Source organism: Phragmites australis, chromosome 12 (genome assembly GCF_958298935.1).
Source record: "Phragmites australis chromosome 12, lpPhrAust1.1, whole genome shotgun sequence".
Lineage (NCBI taxonomy): Eukaryota > Viridiplantae > Streptophyta > Magnoliopsida > Poales > Poaceae > Phragmites > Phragmites australis.
The window spans coordinates 5,026,509-5,053,235 of NC_084932.1; the positions used below are offsets into that span (position 1 = coordinate 5,026,509).

General features: G+C 49.1%; 1 protein-coding gene across 1 annotated transcript; it reads right to left on the bottom strand.

Moving 5' to 3' along the window:
• Nucleotides 1–938: 938 nt before the first annotated feature.
• Nucleotides 939–26,727, bottom strand: LOC133886284 (protein PSK SIMULATOR 1-like). Its single transcript, XM_062326037.1, has 13 exons — nt 26,542–26,727; nt 10,071–10,326; nt 9,673–9,898; nt 9,462–9,594; nt 9,192–9,383; nt 8,767–9,089; nt 8,489–8,687; nt 8,321–8,396; nt 2,564–2,649; nt 2,309–2,482; nt 1,508–1,581; nt 1,366–1,416; nt 939–1,278 (listed from the first exon to the last, which is right to left on the bottom strand). Exons 1-13 carry the CDS (start codon nt 26,725–26,727, stop codon nt 1,089–1,091), a joined length of 2,166 nt encoding a protein of 721 aa, XP_062182021.1. The 3' UTR covers nt 939–1,088.

Below are 26,727 nucleotides of genomic sequence, written 5' to 3' on the forward strand. Positions count from 1 at the left end.
AATTTCGGTTTCAAAATGAATTTTGGTAAAATTTACCAGTTCAATAAAAAATTGTCCAAATTATATACCATTTACCAGCATATAATCCTTACTGGCACCTTCCTATAAGGCCAATAATCTCGGATTATTGGGTGATAAGGTGAACCCTGGTTGAAATTAAACTACTGGTATAGTCTCTAGGAGCCTTGACTCTTTTCTGATCATGACTTCAGTTTACTTTTATGATGTTTTGCGCTACCGATGGCTGTCCGTGAGTATTAAGTGATATTAGTGTGTTTCAATATTGATTAAAGCTTACTAAAGGCTATTAAAATATAATTATGCAAAATAAACATTATAGTAGCACTTGTTTTTCAAAATTTTATCTCATGTGCATATCTTCACGTGGGCAAGCAAACACCGCACCTTTTCAGTCAGACTAAACACATACAAATAATCAACAAAAACGACCTTGCATGTACCCAGTCCGGTTTAAATATAATGAGTGTGGCTCACTGATATGAGCCGAGATAGGGTGATTCGAAGCAACCAAATGTAACCGATTTGCTTCGCTCCTGCCTGCAGCGGGTGACATGGCATGGCATCGATGCTCCGCAGCGGTGCAGCCTTGGAGGGACATCGATGCTCTCTTGCGTGCGTGGAAGCCAAGCACAACAGCGACAACTACAGATCTAGCTGTTGATCAGCGTTCTGCAGCCTAGCCTAGTTTACAAATTGAAACATCGTCTAAATTTCCTTTTTTGATCGGTAGTTCGCCTGATGATATGTGCCATTGAAAAATCACCGATCTTTTTTAAGAACTGATAGGAAACAGGAAAGTGCAAGAGCTAGATACACTATTAACTTTATCTGCAAAAGTTGTGTATTCCCTTTGATGTGCTAGGATTAACAGTTGCAAACAACGTTTCAGAAATTCCAGCGGAAAAAAAACACCATAATTCTTCTTAAAAGTTTCCATTTATTGGATTTTGGCCAATAGGTCGTACCCAAGTTGCATTCCAGACAACGTTTGAAAAATACAACTTCTATTGGATTTTGGCCAATAGATACCTAAGAACATTGGATGGAAGGTCTTGTTCATCCATTTTTTAGCAAACGAGACAATGAAGCGCACAGATTAGGTCCAGTATGTAACCTTCAGTCCTCTCCTTGTCGGCGTAATACAGTGTTTCCATCTTGTTCGCTTTGGCATTTTCATGCGTTATCATGGCACTGACGATGATCTGACGCTCTTCTGGTCCGGACCATTGCATTTCATCGCCATCTACAGCCTCCATTCTGAAACAGGAAATTAACCATGGGAGATCAAGGTCTCGACTTTTTCACTGCTTTATGTATTGCATGACCATATAGAAATGTACCTACCCTTTCATCGCCCATTCCCATTTTCCGAACGCTCCATTCTTGTAATACAATCTGATGATATAAAAGGCAATCAGGTAAACATTGTGCCCCCTCCATTCTAACAGTGATTAAGTGAGCCGTCAATCAATTAGAACTTAAGTACCTTGTCGATTCAGCAACTGGCACAAGCCATTGAAGTATTCTGCCCATTTCAGCTCTAGCCTCTGCCACCGTCGTCTACAATATCAGAATGGATGAACAGAACAATATAACTGATAGGCCTAAAAAAAACAGTATAACTGATAGATATTTTCAGATGTTAAGTTGGCAGAAGAAAGAGTGACTACTTTCTCTCTGGCCCAACACATTCGCAACTTCGATCTAATGCATGGAGGCAGTGCCTGGTACAATTCGCACCTAGCTTGGCCACAAACCACCACCGGTGAGGCCAATGCCTGACAATGATGTAGTTATACATATAAGAGAAAATTGAAACTGCTGAAAGTGTTAGGACAATATTGGGCCACTGTTCTGCTTTCAACATACGCCAGGTGACCATATTTTCCAAAAAAAAAAAAAATTATCATTGTGTATAGTTCTTAACATCCTTGGCTTGACAACTACTCCTTCCATTGATTTTTAGTAAGGCACTCATGTGTCTTATGATTCGCATTTTTCTAATTTTGACTAACAATTAGACTGACCATAGACATGTTCAGTGACACACTGGTGGTATTATTTGATTCTAATTTGAAAGTACTTTTCAGATTATTATGATTTTGTAATTATTAAAAATATATTGTAAGCAAAATTAGTGGTCAAAGTTCAATGTTGAAGAGCTTGCCATTGGCTAATAAAAAGGGTGTAGTTGTACCAACAAAAAGGTTTCTGGTTAAATGGTTCGAGTGAGTCACCTAATAATTTTACAAGAAAAGAAGCTGATATCAGAAGAACACAGGCATACCAAAGTATTTATCTGCAAAATGACATTGGCATAATGCAATGCACTCCCATCAGGCCCTAATGTTTGACAAAGGTTGCTCGCTAGCTTTTCAGATTGATCTCCATCGTTCTTCAGGAAAGCACTGTTGATCTTGAAATGCATGAAGATCATGATGTCTACAAGTTTCTCTAGAATCTACAGCAGAACAACATGGGCTACTGTTGTAATTTCTTGACACGGATAAATAAACACTTAATTTCTACCATAATAGATTACATCTTCTGTCGTCTTGCACCAAAGTGATTTCTTTTTCAAGTTCTTCACAACATTTCTTTGGTTCTTCACTGAACTATGTATTACATCTGCATATGATTAATGTATGGTTAGAAACCTTCAGCGGTAACATATCTGTATTATTACTGCTGGAGTGTTCACTATGTTGGAAATCAATATAGGAGACACTATATTAGTGATGGCCGTTCAGGAAACATCACTAATGTTATATTAGTGACTGATCCAATGATAATCAGTCACTAATGTGACCACAGGTTAGAACTCGGTCAAGATCCGTCACTAAATACTATCAGTGATGGCTCACATCAAAGCACGTCACTAATGACTGAAGCATATGAAAACACATCACTAAATACATCAGTGATGGCTCACATGAAAGCACGTCACTATGTCAGTCATTAGTGACGGGTAGAGATGGCACACATCACAAACTCATCAGTGACGGGTGATAGCTACACCTGTCACTGATGATTGAGTCATTAGTGACAGGTAATAGCTATAACCCGTCGCTGATAATTGAATGCAGCTCATTTCAGAAATTCATAATGTTTTCATACGGGGTTAGATGAAGATAAACTTTATATGAAAATTATAGCTCTCGATGAGATCTATAATTTTGTAGTTATTTACTTTTTTTTATTTGAAGCCATATAGATGTACAAATAAATGTCTAAAGACTGTCGAAGGAAACCACACACTTACCACAAACTAAATTGCTGGATCTAGTATAAAACTAGTATGAATAATTAAAAAAGCCACACACATGACCACAAAGTTGAAAACTGTAAATTTAAAGATTTTTATCATAAGTTTGGTAACTTGGATTGATAAAACTTCTGCACAGCTCTGACTTTCAAATACAGTACTATGTCTAAACAAAAGGCAAATCGAAGAAGGTCAATTTTTTACCGAAAACTTCAGAGATCCTGTCGAGGGTTTTCTATGCCTTTTTTGGGCTCAAGAAAGGTACAGGTGGCCTATATTTTTTTTTAAATGCGCAAGTAGAGGTCAAACATCAAAATTGGACTCTATATGCAAAAGTTATGGCTATTTTACTTAACAACACTACATGGATTAGACACAAATTTTTTCATACGAAGTCGAAAGGAGACAAACTTTATCTAAATGTTGTAGAACTTGACGAAATGTACAACTTTATAGTTGATTATTTTTTCATTTAAAGCCATATGAACACCCAAATAATCGTCCAAACATTTGAGTTGGAAAGATCAAAAGAACAATTTTTGACATATTCATCAGGTAAAATTACGAGGTGAGATGGTAAGAAGCTTCACGCGAGGGCGAAGTCGTCGGTTCGAATCCCAGAAAAAGCACGCGCGAGTAATTTGCACTGTTCGAGTGAGAGCAACCATAGGAGCTGCGGGGGGTCGTCACAAGTTAGAAAATCCATGGGGAGGGGGGGGGGTTCGTTCGTCGAGTGCAAAAAAGTTTACTTTTTTGTTTTTTAAGCACACATCAGCGTCGGGTATGGACCCAACTCATCATTGATGACTGTACATCCATAACGGGTCGAGACACATTCGTGACGGGTCAGATCTCGACCCGTCACGGATGTACAGTCATCAGTGATAGGTTGGGTTCAGACCCATTACTAATGAGTACATATTAGTGACACGTTCGGAATGCCGAGTGTGACACCAATCACTAATGAGGGTTATCACCCGTCACTAATAAGTTTTTCTGACGTAGTGGTTTATGTTACATTCAACCTGCTTTTTTTTGTAAGAAACTAGAGGAATAGCCATGTGCATGGCTAGATATGGCAATACAATAGTCACTATATAATCCAAAATGTTTTTTTGCTTTAAGGTTGTGCTTTCCATATTATTCTAATATATGGTTAGTATATAGTATTATTTATGGATAAGTAAAAGCTCTAATTAATTTGCACCATTATAATCCAACCTCATCAAGATAAGTGGTGTAAGCATATTTATGGATTACACCATTATAATACAACCTTAGCAAGATAGTGGTGTAGATATTTCCTTTTTTCTCTCTCGATCAGTGAGAAAATTTCTGGGACTTTACCTGTTATATAGATTTTAATATTATTGCGGTGCCTTTTCCATTAGTGCCTTTTCTATATATAGATGAACCTTTGATGAATGAAACTCCTCAGTCTCTCACACTCTGCCCTGTACATCAACCTTGCTCTTCCCTAAACCTTAGTGCACCACTGCCCACCCAAACTAGGGGCAGACCCACCATGATGCAAGGGTATTCGGTTGAATACCTAACTTTTTTTGTCAAAAAATGAGTATATAGTAGCTATACTATATATATATATATATATATATATATATATATATATATATATATATATATAAAACTTTACTATACTATCCCCTGGGTATGGAATAGCTATCTGTCGGAGGGTTAACTCCTATCGCAGGGATCCTGAGGGACCCCCTTTTTTAGACTCAGCCGGGAAAGATTATGAATAAGTTTGCGGAAAAATAAATGAGTGTAAATGCGATGGCAGGTGGGGGGATGATCTAATGCAGAAAGAAGTAAATGCACTGGAGGGATTTTTAGACAGGTTCGGGCCGCACTGAGCATAATACCCTACTCCTTAAATGCCCTGAGAATGTCTCTCAGGAATGTGCTGGTTACAAGAATGTTTGTCTATCCTAGAGTTTTGGGCTCCTTGTTCTTCGGTGGTCTCAGCTTCTATGCTTGTACGAAGATGTTCTTCGGTCTCTGAGCAAGTGTCTGAGAGTTCGATCCTTTTCTCTGAATCAACTGAATCGACTCCATCCACTGTCTTTGTCCGTGCCTGTCGGCTCCCTTAAATACTCGCCGGCGGTAGCGTGCCCCGAAAGGGAGGGCACAAGTTCCAAGGCACCATAAATGGAAAGGTAGTCATCATGGCCTCTGTGCGAAGTGACGGGGGTTGAAAACGCGCCCCCGCCCGGTCTTCGGTCGTCATGATGGCGCTGGCAACTGGCGTCGTGGAGAGGGCCCACTGGGTAGCCGCAGAGCGGCCCGGTGTGCCCGTTCGGTCTTGTACGCCTGCCACAGCAGGGCGACAGGCGGGGCGTCTCGGGCCTTGCGATGCTATCCCGAGGTGCGCCGGATGACGCGGGATGGGACCCATGCATTAAATGCCCTACGCCCTTCTGCCAGAATGTGGCAGGGACTGACACCAAGCGTGACAGGAGCAGTTGGAGGTGACAGGCCACGCGCCCTCTTAAATGCGGCATCGGGCCTTTCACTGGTTGACACCTCATCGCCGGACCTCTGTGGGGGCCATCGACGAATGACTTCTTGAGCCGTCGGGGAACCGAGTGCTCGGGGGTCACTGTTTACCTCCCCAAGCACTCTCTCGCGGAAACACACTCTCTTGGTCCTCGGGGAACTGAGTGCTCGGGGGCCACTATTCGCAGCCCCGAGCACTCTCTCCTGGAACTACCTTCCTTGGGTCCTCGGGGTACTTGAGTGCTCGGGGGCTACTGCTCGCAGCACCGAGCACACCCCTCCCGGTACTTGGCTCTTCTGGTCGTCGGGGGACTAGAGCGCTCGGGGGCCACTGCTCATGACCCCGAGCACTCTCTTCCCGACACTTGATCTTCGCAGATCATCGGAGAACCCAGGTACTCGGGGACCACTGTTCATGGCCTCGAGCGCCCTCTCCCGGGACTTAGTCTTTTCGTACCTCGCGGAGGTAAACCCCGCGGGAAGGCGCCACATGGCAGAACGCTGACCTGGCCTTGGGATTCGGGGACCCCTGGTTCCTGATTCACCGACACTATCCTATACCCCAACCCAACTGAACGAGCCAGCCCTCCACCGCCCCACCCACGCACAAATAAGCATGACTGTAAACACTATATCATGTTCATAAATGTATTTGTTTATAATTGTAAATAGTTTACTTCATCAATTGTTTTGGCAAAAGTTCAATATTTTTTGGTAGCACGATGTATGAACTATTAACTAGATACCTAAATGTGTATTTTTTATTTTTAAGTAATCACTTCTTTTTACGGGAGATATTAGTTATTATATACAACGCGTTGTGAGACATAATGAAGTTTGTAATACTTGAGATGTGTTAAGTAAGACACACATATGACATGTTTTTACAAACAAAGAATGAGATGTTTATAGACATAGACTACTGATATTACTAATTATGAATCAGTGGCATAGGAAGATGCATGAACTATTAATGAGATATCTAAATGTTTTTTATGATAAGGTAGTGACTTCTTTATACCGAGAGATATTAGTTATTACACCCAGCGTTTTGTGAGACATAATAAAGTCAATTCCTACGATGTGTTAAGTATGAAACACATATGACTTGTTTTTATGAACAAAGAATGAGGTGTTTATAGATATAGACTACAGATGTTACTAATTATGAATCACTGGAATAGCATATGTGATTAAACATATGTATAGATGGTTCAACAGTATTGAACTTTCGTCACAAAAAAATATTGAACTTTTGCAAAAAAAAATTGATGAAGTAAACTATTTACAAGTATAAGCATATACATTTATGAATACTACATAGTGTTTACAGTCATGCTTATTTTGTGCGTGGCTAGGGTGGTGGGGGGCTGGTTGGGTCGGTGGGGTGGTGGGGGGCTAGCTCGTTCAGTTGGGTTAAGGTATGAATTAGCACTGGCCTAACTTACTTACTTGATGCTTCAATCTATCAGACCACCTAGAAAAACATGAGCTCAAGTTATCATCCATCCTCTACTCAGCCTATTAACTGGAAAGATCTCACATCCTCATACCACATCAGCAAGCATCTAGAGCCCATGATCTCTATACTGTGATTGCCCAGTTCGATAGTTGGCACCTCTCTTCTCCATCTCTTGCCTTTCTCTGTCTCATTCTCTGGCTCTCTTCCCAACCCCCAAATTGACAAAACCCTAACAGGTAGGAGCACTGGAGCAGGTGTGCGAGAATAGCGTATGAACGAGGAAGCCCCATCGCGCCGGTCGCCGGAGCAAGAACTGCAGGAGCGAGGAGTCGAGACTGGCCACGCCCACTGCCCACGCTGCCTCGCCTCAGGCCTTAGCAGTCAGCACTGTGACTCAATGAGGGGAATCCCCAGTTTATTTCTGATTTCCTTACACATTTTGTACTTGTACCATTATTTATTTAGTTTTGGCTTTTAAGGTTGTCTGAATCATTGAATGAGATGCATACATTTTTATTGTAAATAGTAGAGTGTTCGGCTTTGACAAATGAAGAAGAAACTAGTTGATTTGAAAACTTTGTGGGAAACTAGTTGTCTCGCATTTTGGATTGAACATATATTTTTTTAATACTGAATATCCAATTATCAAATCCTGGATCCGCCATTGACCCAAACCCGACACCACCAAGATGGCATGATCACATCACCACCGCACCTTCTCACCGACGAGATCCATCGGCCAACACCGTGCCCGTGCCACCACCACCGAGTCCAGCACTTGAGACATCATCTCAGATGCCATATACAACACATAAATATTACTCTAAAGAAGTAGTGGTGTTAGTATTTGGTGCAGGGCGGTGTTAGACAGCGATGAGGCAGCAATGCAATTGTCGCTGTTCACGCTTGTCGGTGATAGAGGTGGCAGTGCACCAATCTCATAGCTCTTTCAGCGGTGAGAAAAATTGACCGGAACCACGGAGCTTTTAGTTGACTGTTATATAGCAATTCATATTGCTACATGAAAATCACAAATTTTTAGTACGAGTACTAACCGCTCGCACTCGGATCTTCTGTTCTAATGTAAAGCGTTTCCAATGCATCCAATGCAGACATTTCTCTATACAGCTCCTGAACAAAAGAAAATTAAAGAAAGAATGTTTCATTTATTTCAGATGAAAAAAAAACAGCAAGGGAGCAGCTGTGCAAAGGAATAGACTGACCGCAGTGCGCTGTACAAGCTTTATCAGATACTGTATACCGGAAATTGCTGCGTAGTTCAAGTTTTTCCGAGGTGCCAGTTCAGACTTTAATCTAGCCGCCCAAACTCTGTGGAAATATATATCCAAGTTGTGCCATAGAGGATCTTGAGCAAGATTCCCAAACCGAACAACCTCTGTGGAAAGTCGCCTAAACTCTTCTCTGCATAATTCGAACCAAAATGCATATCAGCAAATCTTGTAAAGTACTGGTGAATTACAGGCTTAACAAATCCCATCACCGTATGCTAGCTTCAGCAAGAACAAGCAAGTGATTGTGATCTTTTGAAATCAGACGGCGGACACCTTCGGACAGAAGCACGCTCTCATTCAGATGTTTCATGCTATGTTTGGAGAGGGTTGTCATCAGAATGGAGGCCATGAAAATTGTATTGGCAACCTCGAAGCACAGAATAGATATCTTCATTCCTTTGGCAGAGGTGAACACACTGCTTATATTTATAGTTCTTGAAATAGATGCTCTATTCAAATATTGTGCTAAATTCCATCTCTGAATTGATGGTGTTTGCAATGCACTGTTGGAAACTGTGCTGATTTGTGATTCCTGTAGGATGAGAGGAGGCCATGGTAAAAATAACTCCCTGTAATATGAAATTATTATGTAAATTTGTTGTACGCATCTGTCAGGAAGAGCTAGCACATGTACCGATGTCTGCTGATTCATACTCTCTACATCATTAAGCATTTGGATTATCTCCAAAGCAGCAGGCCTTTTCTTCGGGTCATGGTCGACACAGTTTAGTCCTAACACGATGCATGTGGTTACTTGTTGACTGTATATTTCAAAGGGTATGTATCTCGGTGTCTTTTCCAACCTGTCCCTCCATTTCCGAACCACCTAAATATGCCACACTAATTGTGTCAGAATAAAAATATATTCTTTTGAGATCACATAAAAAATATGCAAAGGCTGAACTGGCTCATCGCACATTCTCGATGAAGAGTCCCTCGATCCCGTCATTAATTCTATGATAATAACGCCTAAACTGAATATATCTGACTTGATTGACAACAAGCCATGATTTATGTATTCTGGTGCCATGTATCCACTGTATTGTAACAAAGAGAATGGAATCAGATTTATTAATAGGACTAAAGAACAATAAGTCTTAAGAGTATTAGCTTACAGTGTCCCCCCACGACTTTCGGTGATAATTCGCGATTGTTGTTGGCCAAAGAGTCTCGACAAACCAAAATCTGCAATTTTTGGCACCATATTGTCATCCAGCAATATGTTCTCAGGTTTAAGGTCCAAATGAATAATATGGCATTCCATATGAAGGTAATGCAAACCGCAGCAAATTCCTTTAATTATCTCGTATCTCCTGTGCCACTCGAGTCCACAAGATTCAGCTGTAGAAACAGATAAATAGACAAGACTTAGTATTGCGGTACTGCATTAGCGCTATCTTAAGGTAGAACTGCTGAAAGTATATAGCTGCATTTATCCTATATATTAACATAAATTCAAAGGGAAACAAAATTGAATACAGTATTACACGGTATGTTACAAACACTATCATACCAGAAAGGTGCTTATCAAGGCTCTTGTTATTCAGATACTCGAAGCAGAGCAGCCTTTTTCGTATTTCAGCCATGACATAATTCCCGTTTACTGGGGTCGCCTCCCACCGTGATTCAGCACAATAGCCTACAAGTTGTACGATATTTTGGTGCTTCAACCCGATAAGATAAGTAACTTCTCTCTGGAACTGAGCATCATCCAGGTGTATTTCAGAAAGCTTCTTCACAGCGATCGTCTTCCCATTTCGAAGAACCCCCTGTTCAACCTCGTATTTTCAATGCCGTCATTAGGCTTTTGATCATCAGGGAATGTATTTTATATGCCACTGAAAAGTTCATGCATTCCTACATGTCAGCCTTCTCTCTCTAAACCATATCTTTGTCAAATCTGATCTCTATCTTAAATGTAAGAACAAACATCTATCTATGTATGGTAGATTGAATCCAAGAATCACATATTGAACACAAAATTTGAATTTCAGAAAGTCACTGCAGATATTCACTTTGTTTTGAGCGCCCATCTATCCCTATCACCACGCATGTACATTTGGACCAAACGGTTTGGCTATGGCGAATGGCTTCCACATCAACCAGATAGCCTGATTGCCTGAACTTGGCAATTCACAGGAAAAAGAACTTTTAGCAGAAGCCCCATAAGTCAGGTAATGAAGTTGGCTTCGAAAACAAGAACAAATAGACAATGAAGTGCTCTTAAGGGAAGAAAAATAGCTGTAAGTTGGACTTCCTTCGAGCACCGAAATCCTTGGGAGAAGGATTGAACGGATTGAAAGTGTGGCAATGAAAAAATAAGCCAGTTTTTGTGTGAACTGACTGGTGCATATAAGTCACGGTGAGCGCAGAGAAAAAAGATTTAACAATAGAAAGACTCGCAAGGCAGCAAAAGAGGAAAGGGCACAAGTACAGACATTTAGGTTTTTTTAAAAAAATTGATCAACAATGATATATATAGAACTGCCGGTGACATAGAAACCAGGGGTTCCTGAGTCCCGATGCCAGGATAGTACAATGCCACATGGTGCCATCCTGGTCCCCGAGGGCCGAGAAAAGACAGTTCTGGGAGGGGTGCTCGGGGCCAAGAACAGTTGGTCCCTGAGTACCCAGAGTTTTCTGAGGATCTGAGAAAAGACAGTTCCGGGAGGGGTGCTCGGAGCCAAGAACAGTTGGTCCTCGAGTACTCAGAGTTCCCCGAGAACCCGAAAAGAGCCAGTTCCGGGAGGGGTGCTCGGGAACATGAACAGTTGGCCCCCGAGTACCCGGAGTTCCCCGAGGATCCGAGAAGAGCCAAGTCCGAGAGGGGGTGCTCGGGGCCATGAACAGTTGGCCCCCGAGTACCCGGAGTTCCTCGAGGATTCGAGAAGCCCCTTACCGGTGGACCCCACAAGGGCTCCACGATGAGGTGTCAATCGGTGGGGGGCCCGATGCTGCATTTAAGAGGGAGCATGGCCTGTCACATCCAACCACTCCCCCCAACGCCTGTCGTACTGAGTACGTCAGTCCCTGCCACCACCTGGCAGGAAGGCGTGGGGATATTTACTGCGACAGGTCCCATCGCACGTCACCCTGCGGGGCCCATAAAGGAAACGGCTTGAAGATATCGTCGCTGGGCTCGAGGCGTATCGCCTGCCACCCTGACGCGTTAGACCGTGTCAGATCTACTCTGACCGGACGGGCATGCAGGGATATTCAGCAGCTGCCCGGTGGCCCCTTGCACCTACTAAAGTTGTGGTGTAATGAGCGACGGGACCGGCCGAAGGGCGCATTTTCAACCCCTGTAACATCAAACTGTAGACCCATAATGGTTGCTTTCCATTTATGGCGTACGAAAACTTGTGCCCCCGATTTGGGCACGCCGAGCCTCCCCCTCGTAGGATAAAAGGGGGAGGAGTACCTCGTAGGAGGACAGGCTAATAGAAGTCAAGCGATAGAGATTTTAGCGGGCGAATAGAAGTTAGAAGTTCAGACAAAGCTCAAGACTTAGAGCAAAAAACCTTGTAACACAGAGATCCAGAGAAAGGCATTCCAAGAGCATTAATAGCACATCAGACACACAGGATTAGGGTATTACGCTCCGTACGGCCCGAACCTATCTAAAATCCCTTGTGCATTTACTCCTACTAGCCGACGATCATCCGTCCCACCTAGACCTCATACTTTCGCATTAAATCCACGTACGAGGTAGATCCAGAATCAGCCCCCGGTCGAATCTCAAAGGGGATCCCTCAGGATCCCCGCTTGTGGTGTTCATCCACTGTCAATTGGCGCGCCAGGTAGGGGGTTGCATCCCTGAATCCGCCTCATTTTTTGCAGGAAAATGGCGGGCGGACATCGTCTTCAGCGCATTGGCTCAAACTCGAGCGAAGAAATGGAAAACGTGGCCTAGGAGGCCCCAGCTCCTGCTGTTCCTCAGCAGCAACAGCAGTCGTCCCGTTCGGCGCCTTCCTACATCGGGGACAACGGCGCTGGGCCTAGCAGGGCCAACTACTTCCACGTGGCCTTGAGGGGCTCTGCCCACTCTTGACTTATGAACTTAACCCTATGATCTATTTGCTCCCGGGATGATCTGTGCCACCAGTTTGTGGCTAATTTTCAGGGCACTTTCACGTGCCCCGGCCTGGAGTGCGACCTCCATGTCGTTAAGCAGCCAGAGGGGGAGACACTAAGGCGATTCATACAGCGTTTCAGCCAGGTCCGCAATACCATTCCACGGATCACCCCCCACGCCATCATTGTCGCCTTCCGGCAGGGCGTCCGCGACGAGCGGATGCTCGAGAAGCTAGGTACGCACGAGGTCAAGACCACCGCAGAGCTTTTCGCGCTGGCCGACAAGTGCGCCAAGGCGGCGGAAGCTCGGGCGTGGCACGTCCCGCGCCCCGAGCAACCCGCTGCCAACAAAGCAGGTCCTTCTCGCTCTGATAAGTGGGAAAAGAAAAAGAGGAAGAAGCACGACGCTACCCCCGTCCTGCCGGCAGAAGGCACTGTCCGCAAGCCGGCACGCCGGGCGGCTGTCGACAAAAAACCCACTCCCGTGAGGCCCGAGGCGGGGAAATGGTGTGAAATCCACCAAACTGACTGGCACGACCTCACAGAGTGCTGGTCGGTCAAGGGTCTCGTGGAGTGGCACCAGAAGGAGCGCGAGGAGTGCCGCAGGGGTGGCGACGACAAAGACAGCCCCGAAAATCAAGAGCTCGGGTTTCAAGAGCCCGAGCACACCGTCGCCTTCATTGACGAAGGTGCGTACACGCCCTCCTCTCGCCGCTACATCAAAACAATGCAGCGTGAGGTGTGCTCGACAACCCCAAGGGCTGGGGCCGCAAGGCCCCTTAAGTGGTCGGAGACCCCGATCACCTTCAGTCAGGCGGACCACCCCGTGAGTACTGCAAGGATGTGGTGACTGCCTCTAGTAGTGTCCCACACCATCTGCAATGTGAAGGTAAGCCGAGTGCTGATCGACTGGGGTGCAGGCCTGAACCTCCTATCCCAGGAGGCATTCAAGAAGCTGCAGGTGCCTCTGAGGCACCTAAAGCTGTCCCTCCCCTTTTATGGGGTGACGCCGGGACACACGCTACCCCTCGGGCAGGTCGAGCTGCCCGTTACTTTTGAGAGCCGGGACAACTTCCGGACGGAGAACGTCGTCTTCGACGTCGCGGAGGTCCCTCTCCCCTACAACGTGATCCTCGGGCGCCCGGCGCTCGCCAGGTTCATGGTGGCGACACACTACGCCTACCTCACGGTCAAGATTCCGGGCCCTGCCGACCCCATCTCTATGCCCGCCGAAACCAGCAGCACTGTCTCCTGCGCCGAGCAGCTATACTCGGCCTTGGTCTCCGCCCGAGGTGAGGTCGAAGGACACCCAGGGGGCCCTGGACCCTCTTCATCCAAACCCCGACTCGCCGTTGATGCCTCCATCCCCACGAAGGAGGTCGTGGTGGGCGACTCGTCCTAGGTCATCCGAATCGGTGGTGACCTGGGCGACAAATAGGAAAATGCGCTCCTCGCCTTCCTCCGGGCTAACGCTGACGTGTTTGCATGGCAGCCGTCAGATATGCCCGGGATGAGGTGATCGAGCACCACCTTACTGTGCGCCCAGATGCAAGGCCGGTGAGGCAGAAGATCCACCAGCAGGCACCCGAGCACCAGTAGTTCATCCGGGAGCAAGTCAACAAGCTCCTCGATGCCGGCTTCATCCGAGAGCTCCTCCACCCGGAGTGGCTAGCAAACCCAGTCGTCGTCCCAAAGGCCAACAGCAAACTGCGGATGTGCGTCGACTACACCGACCTTAACAAGGCTTGCCCAAAAGATCCTTTTCTTTTACCCCGCATAGACCAGATTGTCGATTTCACCGCGGGGTGCGATCTTTTGTGTTTTCTAGATGCAAATTCGGGTTATCACAAAATTCGCATGGCCAAGCAGGACGAAGAAAAAGATCTTTTATTTCCCCGGTGGGGACTTATTGCTTTGTGTCCATGCCTTTTAGTTTGTGCAACGCTGGATCTTCATTCTACCGGGCCGTGCGCATCACCCTTAACACGCAGGTTGGTCGCAACATCGAAGCTTATGTCGATGACCTCGTGGTCAAGTCCCGAGAATGGGCCACAATGCTGAAAGATTTGGCCGAGACTTTCAATAGTCTCCGCACCACCCGCCTGAAGCTCAACCTCGAGAAGTGCGTCTTCGGGGTACTGCGGGCAAGCTCCTCGGCTTCCCGGTTTCTAGCCGCGGAATCGAGGCCAACTCTGAGAAGATCCGGGCCATCGAGCAGATGCGTCCCCCGGCTCGGCTCAAAGAGGTACAGCGCCTCGCTGGGTGCATGACGGCCCTGGGGCGCTTCATCTCCAAGCTCGGGGAGCGAGGGCTCCCACTCTTCAAATTGCTGAAGAAGACCGGTAGTTTCGACTGGACACCGGAGGCCGAGCAGGCCTTCCAAGACTTGAAGAAGTATCTCACCTCACCGCCCATACTGGTGGCCCCCACCGAGGCCGAACCGTTATTGCTCTACGTCTCGGCCACTCCTCAGGTCGTGAGGATGGTGCTGCTGGTGGAGCGTGACGAGTGTTCGGTGCAAGGCGCTGGGTCCAAGCTCTCGGTCGCCCCCGAGCAGCCAATAGGACTCGGGGCCACTCCTGACCAGGGAGTCGAGCCCGAGACCTCGGCCAGCTCGGACCACTGCGTTGAGCTTGGGGGCTGTGACAAGTCCTCAGGCGAGGCCGCAATCGGGGCCCGCCAGGTACAGAGATCGGTGTACTTCATCAGTGAAGTCATCTGAGACGCCAAGACAAGATACCCCCAAGCCCAGAAGATGCTGTATGCAATGCTCATCGCTTCTAGGAACCTGCGTCACTACTTCCAGGCGCACAAGGTCTCGGTGGTAACCACATACCCACTGGGGCCGATCCTGCGGAATAGAGAAGGCACTGGGTGCATCGTCAAGTGGGCGGTCGAGCTCGCAGAATTCGATCTGCACTTCGTCAGCCGCCATGTGATCAAAAGCCATGCTCTGTCCAACTTCGTGGCAGAGTGAACGCCGGTCCCCGAGATCGACAATGAAGAGTTGTCCGCTTACCCCGGGCAAGACGGGCCCGGATACTGGGTTATGCACTTTGACGGCTCCCTCACGCTGAAAGGCGAGGGGGCTGGAGTGGTGCTCACCTCTCCAACGGGTGAAGTACTCTAGTATGTCGTGCAGCTGCATTTCCGAACGACGAACAATATGGCGGAATACGAGGGCCTCATCACTGGACTCCGAGCAGCGGTGGGTCTCAGGATCCAGCGGCTGCTTGTCAAAGGTGACTCTCAGCTGGTGGTCAACCAAGTATCCAAGGAATACCAGTGCGTAGACCCGCAGATGGCGCCGTACGTGGCAGAAGTTAGGAGGCTGCAGCAGCACATCGATGACCTGGAGCTACGGCATATAACTCGCTGCGACAACGCTCTGGCCGATGACCTCTCCCGCCTGACCTCCGCCCGGGCGCTCGTCCTGGCCGGAACCTTTGAAGAAAGGCTCACACGGCCATCTGTCCTGCCTGCCGATCAGGATGAAGGGGAACCCTCGAGCTCAGTCGGGGGGACCCAGGCCTTACCCTCAGTGGGAGGTCCCATCAGGGTGCCACCGCCCGGCGAGCGCATTGTGCTGGCCGGTAGTTCTCAAGAATCCTCGTGGATCGATGAGATCTGAGGGTACTTGAAAGAAAACATCCTTCCCGGGAACGATGCCTCTGCAGAGAGGATTGCACGATAGTCCAAACGCTATGCCATATTAGATGGGGATCTCTACCGGCGCGGTATGGACGGTGTCCTCCTGAAATGCATCACCCGGGCAGAAGGCAGTGAGCACCTCACTGAGATCCATGAGAGCGAGTGCGGTGGCCATGTATCATTCCTCACACTGGTCGGGAAGGCCTTTCGGCAAGGCTTCTACTGCCAACAGCCCTCCAGGACGCTTCCGAGCTGGTTCGGCGCTGCAGGGCATGCCAGTTCCATGCAAAGCAGATTCACCAACCAGCTCAGGCTCTTAATACCATCCCCCTGTCTTGTCCCTTCGCGGTCTGGGGACTGGACATCTTGGGTCCATTCCCCCGAGCAATCGGGGGCTATGAGTAACTCTACGTCGCCATTGACAAATTCAACAAGTGGCCGGAGGCGGTCCCAGTCGCCAAGGTTACCAAGAACACGGCAATCCAATTCATCCGTGGTATCACAAGTCGCTTCGGCGTCCCGAACAGGATCATCACAAACAATGGCACTCAGCTCACAAGTGCCCTGTACGGGGAATACTGCGAGGACCTCGGGATCAAGCTCTGCTTTGCCTCTGTTGCTCATCCCCGTAGCAATGGGCAAGTTGAGTGTGCAAATGCCGAGATACTGAAGGGGCTCAAAACCCGGACCTACAACATGCTAGCAAAGCATGAGAAAGGGTGGATTGACGAGCTACCTGCTGTGTTATGGGCCAACTGGACCACACCAAGCTAGGCCACCGGGGAGACACCTTTCTTCCCCGTCTATGGCGCCGAGGCGGTCCTCCCCTCCGAGCTCACGCTCAGCTCCCTCGGGTGAATGCCTACTCAGAGGGCGAACAAGAACAATGAAGAAGCGATGACGTCGAGCACTTGGAGGAGCATCGGCGACAAGCCACCGTCCGAGCCGCCAGATATCAGCAGAGCCTGAGGCGTTACCATCAGCGCCATGTCCGTGCCCGGTCACTCGAGGTTGGGAATCTAGTTCTCCGACGCGCCCAGACGCGCGAAGGAAAGAATAAACTCTCCCCCATGTGGGAAGGCCCCTTCATCGTGACCGGTGTCCCGTGGCAAGGCTCGTTTCGGCTAGCCACAAAGGACGGGCAGCCTCTCCCAAACGCGTGGAACATCAAGCATCTACGTAAGTTTTATCCATAGGTGGACTTGTTTGTGCTCAGGCCAACCAGGACAGGGGCCTTCCCCCTGCCCAAATTGGCCTGGGGTTGCCACCAACCATGTAAGTTAACACTTGCTATTCATTTTTGTCACTTCTGTATAAATCATCAACATACGCCCATATTACTCTTATTCCAAGTTTTTCCTCTGGAATCCATATGTTTAATCTGCTTGGTGAGATGCTCGATTTGTCCGAGAAAAACACGCTCTCTCATTTTCCCGCTGATAAAAATGGATCCCGGTTGGTATGCGCCGCAGGCAGCGATTGTTGACTTAAGTCTGTTGTGGTAGGCTGTGCTGCCCGACTGCATGGCAGTACCTCGAGAACTACCGAGCCTCTGGGGTTCTCGGGTAATCCTACTGCTCGAACATGAGTGGTCGGGACCGCCTAAAGTCTAGAGGCAGGCTGTCAATGCTCGGCCTGGTCAGTCCTATCCCGGGCACTACCGAACCATTGGACCTCTTGGTCATGTCTCTGTCTGTGCACTTCGCCGTTCCGGGCATTCGAGAGGTCTCGGGTCAAAAAACGAAGAGCAGGCTATAATAAGTACCGCACTAACAAAGCGCACCAAGCATAGAACCTTTGTCTATTTTAAGCTTACAGATAAATGCTCGAGAACCAAGCAGCCCAACCACAAGGGCCTCAGCGCCCAGGGCGCTGCCGAGCCTCTAGGATCTTCGGGTAATCCTACCGCTCGAACATGAGTGGTCGGGACCGCCTAGCCCCTGGTTCCATTATCGGGTTTGCAGTGCTCGGGTGCTAAAAGGATGTCCTGGGGGCTCAAGCGCTCTGCACAAGGGATCCCACGTTCCTAGGCGCCCCGAGCTCAGGACACCTACTCCTCCCTGGCCTGGCGGGCCGGAAGGCTGACACCTACTCAGTAAGTCACTAAAGTCATACGAATTTCCTTCCATACATACGCAATGGACTATTGTTCCTGATTTATCCTCGGGACCCTCGTATGCTAATCTCTTCGGTGAGGCAGTCTCCTCACGCGCAAAACCCCGCCCTCGTGTTCGCTTTTCCGGAACGACAAAGACAAACAGTAGTCGGTGTACCACATAGGCGGCGATAGCTGACCTAGGTCCTTTATGGTGGCAGTAGTTCCCGGTCGGCTTGGCAGTACCCCGAGCACTATTGGGCCTCTGGGGTTCTCGGGTAATCCTACCGCTCGAACATGAGAGGTCGGGACCGCCTAGACCCCAGGGGCGGGCTGTCGGTGCTCCGCCTGGTAAGTCCTACCCCGGACACCACCAAATCGTGGGGACTCTTGGTTGCATTTCCGCCCGCGCGCGTCTACGGTCTATTTTTTTGAGAGGTCACAGGGCGAAAAGCGTTCACTAGTCGTGGCGTGTACTGTGCCAGGTGGACTAGTTTCCCGAGCAAAGGAGTTTGTGTCTGACTGTGTCTCTTTGACTCAGCAGTCGCGCACTCGCGAGGGCTCGGGGCTGGACGCTCAGGTGGTCCCGCTGCTCAAACATGAGTGGCCGGGGCAACCTAACTTCTCGGGGGAAGACTGCCAAGCTCGGCCCGGCCAGTGCCTCTCGGGACATCAAGGAAGAACAAAAAACATCAAGAACAAGCACAGAACGGAGTTCGATTCCAAGGATGGCTTCTGAAGGGAACCATTCAGGAGGGAATCACTCCCATATTTACAACATTCAAAAAGAAAAAAACCCTAACTTTTTACAGGACTAAGGAGGAGGGCACGCTTCGCCGCTGCTGTCGCTGCTCGGGCCCAGTTCCCGCACAAAAGATTCCGCCACCTCGGTGGCGACATCGCGGACGGCTGCCCGGGTGGCGGCTTCCTCTGCCTCAACCACACCCTGCCGAGCTGGCTCCAGCGGGAAGGCGGGGTCTCGGTTGTGCTAGCAGGCGAGAACGAGCTCGGCCATACTTTGGGCCAGCGCACGCCCCTCCCAGGTCGCCAGCTCCTGGACAGCGGTAGGGAGAGCCTTGAGGCGTCGGGCGATCTCTGAGAACCCGAGGGTGAGGTGGCCTATTGTTTCCGTTTCCAGCCACTGGGAACCCACAAACACACGCCCGAGCCCGGCTGCCTCCACGGTGTCCCGCGCCCGCCGAAGGATATCCCGCATCATCATCTTCACATTCGTTCGCTCTGCAAGGATGGCATCAAGCTCCTCCTCGGCGTTCTTCAGCTGAGCCTCAAGACTACTGCTATCGGCGGCGCTGGTAGGGATGTCCTTCGTGGCTGGTACCTCTCGGCATTGGGCAGCCACCTCGATCCGGGACTGCTCCAGTTGCTCGGCCCGGGCCTTGATGGCCTGCTCTCGGGCGGCTAGGTCGGCCTCCTGGTTTGCTACGTGCTCCTCCCTGGCGGCAAGCGCTTATGACGCCAAGTCAGCATCCGTCTCAAGATCGTCGTTCTGGCAGCAGAGGTCCGCCTGTGCAGAACGCACGGCTTCCTCCCTCTTGCTGGTCGTCTCCTCCCGTGAGGCAACCTGCCGCTCGCGCCGGGCAATTTGCTCCTCGCGAGCGGCCAGCTCACCGGCGCGCCTCCTCGACGCTTGGTCACGCTCCGCCGTGAGCCGCTCCAAGCGGTTGGCTTTCTCCTATGTGGCAACGGCCTCGTCGCGGGCCTCCTCCAGTGCCTCCCGCTCCACGGCCAGCTCCTGCATGGACCTTTCGTAGGCCGAGCGAGCCGTGGCCACGCGAGTCTCCAGCAACTTGCGGACCTCCTCCAGCCGACCTCTTTCGTCGACTAGGGCGGCATGCTCTTTCTCTAGCTCGGCCCGCTCTACCACAATGGCCGCCTCGAGCCGCCCGATGACCTCTCAGACGCTTCCCAGCACCTCGGGGAGGGGTTCCGGGGCTTGGCCAGGGGATGGCCGTGGGCTGGGTCCCCTGCAAGCCCTCTCAGCAGAGGCACTCGGGGACCCTGACGGCAGCCGTGTCGGCACCACCCTTGTCGCGACAACCTCCCCTGCAGCCGGTTGCACCTCCCTCGGAGGGCTCGGGGCAGGGCCGGTCGGGGCTCTCGGCTCAGAGCCAGCCGGGGCTCTCGACTCAGAGTCAGCTAGGACTCTCAGCCCAGGGGCGGGGGATGGCCTCGGCTACTCCGGGGACGTCCGACCTCCTGCAGGATCCTTTGGCAGCCTGGAACAAAAACAAGTTAACCCCCAGCCAAAACATACCCGGGCAGAACGAGCTCGAGGAAGAAAAAGGAGCTTACGTGGTTTTGGGCCCGTAGTACCACCATCGAGACTGCGGGATCTGGAACTCTGGGTCCTACAGCCTGGGCTCAGGCCTAGGCTCCGACCTCCTCCTTTTCGGGGGAGGGCTCTGGCCCTCGGGTCATTGTGGGCTGGTCCCAGCGTTCGCCCCGGAGCCTGCTCCCGAAGACTGGCCAGTTCGACCACCAGCCGTCGCGCCGCCGCCCGAGCTCTGGCCCCCGGGTCACCGTGAGCTAGTCCCAGCCTCCACCCCGGAGTCTGCTCCCAAAGACTGGCTGCCTCAGCCGCCAGCCGTCGCGCCACCTGCCGTCGGCCATGGTCCCCGAGTTGGTGGCCTGCTGTTGTCAGCGGTGGTGCCCCGCCCTCCATTATCGTCCGCCCCGGGGATGTGCAGAGTCCCGGGGTCTCAGCACCCCGGACGGTCAACCAGCCCCTGGGTGTCAAAGGCTAGCATCGACTCTTGCAGAGCCGCCCGGCCCGGGTCTGCGCAAAGCGCCAGCTCCTCGCGTGGCAAGACCGCCCGGGCAAGGTCGTCGACGCCGGTCACCACCTTAAGCAGAGTCGCCAGGGCCCCCTCGTCAAGGTCCTCGTCCTCGCCTATGCAGGTCCTCATCAAGTCGCGAGGCCCGGTGTACATCCAGGCGAAGCGGGCGCGTTCCCTCAGGGGGGCCAGACGGCGGCGCAGGAAGTCGGCGACCACCATGAGCGAGGTAAACCCCACCTGGCGTAGGTCTTCAATGCGGTTCAGCACTGAGCATAGGCGAGCATCCTCCGCGAGGGCCGCTTCCCAGATCGGCTTGTTGGGCTCCACCGGCGATTGGGGCAACGAGAGGCGGTCGTGGGGACTAACGTCGACGTAAATCTAGTCTCGGCGCCAGTCGTCCCACTTGCCGCACAATACCTGCGAGATGTAGGCGTCGCTGAGTCCCTCCCGTAGGCGGAAGTTGCAGCAGCCCACGACCTCTACCTCGTCCGACCCCTTCTTCTTCCCGGCCGCTCGAAGGATGAAGAAATGCCAAAAGAGAGCGATCAACGGCGGCACCCCCACGAACATCTCGCAGAGGTGGGCGAAGACCGCCAGGATGACCACTGAGTTTGGACTCAGATGGACCAGCTGGATGCCGAAGGTGTCCAGCACTTGCAGAAGAAACGCCGAAAACAACAGCACCAGGCCGGCGGCAACGAAGGAGACGAAGATCATGATCTGCCCGGGCCTGTGCGAGGTGGGTGTATAGCTGGCCGGCGTCACCACTGATGCTCCCCGCTGGCCAGCGGGGACCATCAGCTTCCGGACATTCTCTGCCCCTCCTCGTTCATGAGGTGGGACCTCGGCAGGACGTTGCTGGCGCTCGACGCATCCCAACGGCTGCTTCCTGTCCTTTGCATTTTGGGGGTGGGAAGTGCGCTGGAGGAGACTAGAAACAAGGTGCACTGATGGCTGGAAAGAAGGCTCTCAGTGCGCAAGGGAGACAAAGGCAAAAGATGGCAACTGCAAGAATGACGTGGGGGGTAACGGTTCGTTGCCCCTCTCCTTTTCTATTGTGGGGAGTTCAAACACCCCATTCCTCAGTGCAATATGCGAGGCGCATCTCCCTCGATCTGCGCGGTTGCCAGGCGCACGTCCCGCCTCATCATCACTTCCCTTGAAAGTCGGAAGGGCACGCGCCCTTTCGGTTTCCTCCTTGGGCTATACCAAGAGCCTGGGCCGAAAAGCTGCAAGGCCTGCAAAGATGTCGGCACCTGGCGACAGAAAGCCATGTGGCACCAATGCTGTGATCGGCCTCGAAGAAATAGGGCCCCATCCGCAGTCTCTGGGCCATCGCCTGTCGATGGGCCCGGGGGTTGCTGTCGGTGACATGGGAACCAGGGGTCCCCGAGTCCCGAGGCCAAGACAGCACAATGCCACGTGGCGCCATCCCTCGGGGACCATCTCCCCAAGGGCCGAGAAAAGACAGTTCCGGGAGGGGTGCTCAGGGCCAAGAATAGTTGGTCCCCGAGTACCCAGAGTTCCCCGAGGACCCAAGAAGAGCCAATTCCGGAAGGGGTGCTCGGGGCCATGAACAATTGGCCCCCGAGTACCCGGAGTTCCCTGAGGACCCGAGAAGAGCCAAGTCGGGGAGGGGGTGCTCGGGGCCATGAACAGTTGGCCCCCGAGTACCCGGAGTTTCCCGAGGACCAGAGAAGCCCCTTGCTAGTGGACCCCATAAGGGCTCCACGGTGAGATGTCAATCGGTGGGGGGCCCGATGCTGCATTTAAGAGGGAGCATGACCTGTCACATCTAACCACTCCCCCCATGCCTGTCGTACTGAGTATTTCAGTCTCTGCCACCGCCAACAGGAAGGCGTGGGGACATTTAATGCGATGGGTCCCATCGCACGTCACCCTGCGGAGCCCATAAAGGAAACGGCTTGAAGATATCATTGCTGGGCTCGAGGCGTATTGCCTGCCACCTTGACGCGTCAGACCGTGTCAGATCTGCTCTGACCAGATGGGCATGCGGAGATATTCAGCGGCTACCCGGTGGCCCTCCTGCACCTGCTAAAGTTAGGACGTAATGAGCGATGAGATCGGTCGAAGGGTGCATTTTCAACCCCTGTAACATCAAACTGTAGACCCATAATGGTTGCTTTCCATTTATGGCGTACGGAATCTTGTGCCCCCGATTTGGGCACGTCGAGCCTCCCCTGGTAGGATAAAAGGGGGAGGAGCACCTCGTAGCAGGACAGGCTAATAGAAGTCAAGCGATAGAGCTTTTAGCTGGTGAATAGAAGTTAGAAGTTCAGACAAAGCTCAAGACTTAGAGCAAAAAACCTTGTAACACAGAGATCCAGAGAAAGGCATTCCAAGAGCATTAATAGCACATTAGACACACAGGAGTAGGGTATTACGCTCCGTGCGGCCCGAACCTGTCTAAAATCCCTTATGCATTTACTCCTACTAGCCGACAAATCATCCATCCCGCCTAGACCTCATACTTTCGCATTAAATCCACGTACGAGGTAGATCCAGAATCAGCCTCCCATCCGAATCTCAAAGGGGGTCCCTCAGGATCCCCGCTTGCGGTGTTCATCCACCGTCAGGAACCATTCTCAAGAAGCAGTGGCGCCTGAATCGTGAAACCACATATTGAACGCATGATGGCACCTTGCACTGAACTGAGCTATGCAACAACGAAATCGCCTATTTTTCAAGGCTAGTTTGATAGATATTTTATTCTAGATCTTTTGATTCAAGTTAGTAGATTGGAGAATATTGCACTATGTAATCTGTCTTTATCAAATGTTTAGCTCATAATAGAAATTTGGGGAACATATGTTTCTTGTGTCGCAAATACACTACCTGACTTGATCTTGTGGAAAAAAAACTTGATAAATTTGTATAATTTTAATAATCATAAAAATTAAGTTTCTTGTGCTTAAATGTGATCCAATACGGTTATCTTGATGCTCCATATGGTTTACCAAAGAAGTGAACCCATAGTAGTTAAGTGAACTTGAGGATAAAATAAATTACAAAGAAATGCGCCTAAATACTTAATCTTTTTAAACACTTGATATAACTAAGTCTTAGTTTCATATGTGAGTGTTTGCAAAGCCTACTATCATGAATGTTTGTTTGCCTATTTCGAGATTGAAGTTAGCTAGTTCTTAATGCTTGTATTACCTCGGCACAAACGGATGTTTATGTGGTGATCACTTTTAATATGATTCGGCTATGTGAACTTAAATGCGCCAATAATTTTTCAGTTTAGCTTGTATAGCTTCCTATTCTTATGACACTGTATCTTTTTGAGCTTTTATGCACTTGTGAGCTCCATATTCTACTCTTCATAGCTCTTTGACACTTCTAGCATTTGCAAATGCTTTGTGATATACTTGTGAAAGCTCATTAGGATTTCATATTTATGCATTGCATAATGTTTTTGTCCTTGATGTTTGCATTGTCAAATGGGGAGAAAACGTGTTATAATCCACAAAAAAATCTTGCATAAATAAAAAGGTGGAGAAAATTTGTTTCAACGATACATGTACATTCATCAAGGGAGAGCTTTTGTGCTTTTATTGAGCTTTTATTGTGTCTTTGGCTTGCTTCTCTTCTCTTTGGGCTTTTTGCAATCTTTCTTATGCCAAATGACATGCATTTGTTCTTTCTCGAGTTTTTGGTCACTTGGATGAGCTTCCCTAGTTGAATTCCTTCAATTCAAAATCTTTGTGCCTTAAGTGTTGCCAATGCATTGATCAAGGGGGAGATCGAGAAACCATGTTGAAATATGTCTTGGTTTATATATCATGAGTGATTGACAAGATTGTTGATGTGGTTTGATTTTAGGATTATATGAACATGTCTATGTATTACAATTATGATAATAACTAGCAAAGTTGGAGAGAAAAATAGAGTTGGAGAAATGTGTTTACTTGTCTCATGATGTATAGGTGATGGATGCAACTTGGCGATCAACAGCAGGATGATCGGGGCTAAGCAGGGTGATTGGTGCCGGATGATCAAGGAGCTCAGGTGGAGTCAAGGGTGATCTTAGTTGTATACGTGAAGGTCAAGTAAAGTATGGAAGGCGGATGAAAACGTCGTGTTGACAAAGTCAAGCAAAAGGGATGCCGGTGCAACTGACAAGGCGGCCCGAGGGATCAGGAGCGGGAGAGACTTACCGGCGATCAAGATCGCAAGATGGAATACACGCGTCAATATCGGAGTACCTGCTCAAGGTGTAAGCAAGTGACGGTGAGTCACGCTTTGAAAAGCGTGCGAGGTGGTTTAGCGATTTGTCCTCAAAATCATGGCAAGGATGGAAGTGCACGTGGCATTATCGTGAAACTTGTGTCGAGGCGAAGCTAAGTCATAAGGTGTCACGACCGTCCAATAGATGGAGGAGAAAATAGATTAAAATATCCTCGGTGATAGGTAGGAGTATACTATAAGAGAGGAATATTATGAGAAAAATCTAGGAAACTTAGGGGTCGAGAAACCTAAGCGTATAAATAGAGGGGTAGGGCTATGAGAGAGGTCGAACCAGTCATTTGAGCTTCTTGAGCTATCCATATGAGAGCCTTGTGCTAGGGTTTTAGAGGAGAGAAAGAGAAGTGCTTAGCCTATGTATTAGGTGAGAGTTTTGTGAGGAAAATTTTTTGTAATCTGTTTAAAATAAGGCTGACCTTTGAAAGTAATGAAGTTTAATTTTCTTCTCATACTTGTATTTGTCTCCTTTTAGTTTCTCTCTATTGGTCCCCTTTCAAGTTTACAAGTTTTTTGATTTTCGGTTGTGATTTTCGTTTTTGTTCTTATGTTGAAATTTTTATCTTGTTGGAATCATTCTTCTCGCTATTAAAGGCATAAAATTCATGTGCTAAAGTAAAAAAATTAGATCTTGAATTCCCTTGCCTTTAAATCATCAACTTAGAGAGTTTCTTCCCTTAGTATCTTTCCTTTTGGATCAAAGTGTTTCTTTCTTTAAGTTGCAATCTTTTATCACTATAACTCGTGGAATTAGTTTCAATGAAAACTAGGGTTCATATACAATTATAAGAGTCATGATTTCATTTACGTTCTTGATTGCTACTTGCTTTTTATCAGATTTTGCTTCCACTTGAGTTTTGAGGTGCGTTGGATGAAACAAAGGAGAAGCATGGTAAGACGTCTATTCACCTCCCTCTAATCATTAATCTCGGTCTTACAGAGATCACCCATTTTGCAAGGCTTTTGGGATAGGTGGAAGTTTAGCAACCAAATCGGTTCTTGAGAGTTCACTTTTAATATTTTGGTTCTCATTAAACTTTTTCATGCTTTGTGGTTTTGTAGCCGAGGGCTACAACGAAAAAGAAAAGAAACACACATACCTTGTAAACGACTCCGAACCCACCTCTTCCCAGCTCTTGCTCCTCAGAGAAATCACGCGTGATGGCTTTCAGAAAATCCATGGGCAGATTCACCGGCATCGCACAGGGATCTTGTAGCATGTTCTCCAGTGTACTAAAATCTGTAGATGTTGGCAAGAACTGCTTGCTAGTTTCATTGCCCACCAT

Excerpts from the sequence above, each read along its gene's own strand:
- LOC133886284 (XM_062326037.1), bottom strand. The coding sequence starts at position 26,727 with ATGGTGGGCAATGAAACTAGCAAGCAGTTCTTGCCAACATCTACAGAT. Across the intron at positions 9,090-9,191 it reads GTATGAATCAGCAGACATCG|GAATCACAAATCAGCACAGT; the intron begins GTACATGTGCTA and ends CTCATCCTACAG. Across the intron at positions 2,483-2,563 it reads GGTGCAAGACGACAGAAGAT|ATTCTAGAGAAACTTGTAGA; the intron begins GTAATCTATTAT and ends GTTCTGCTGTAG.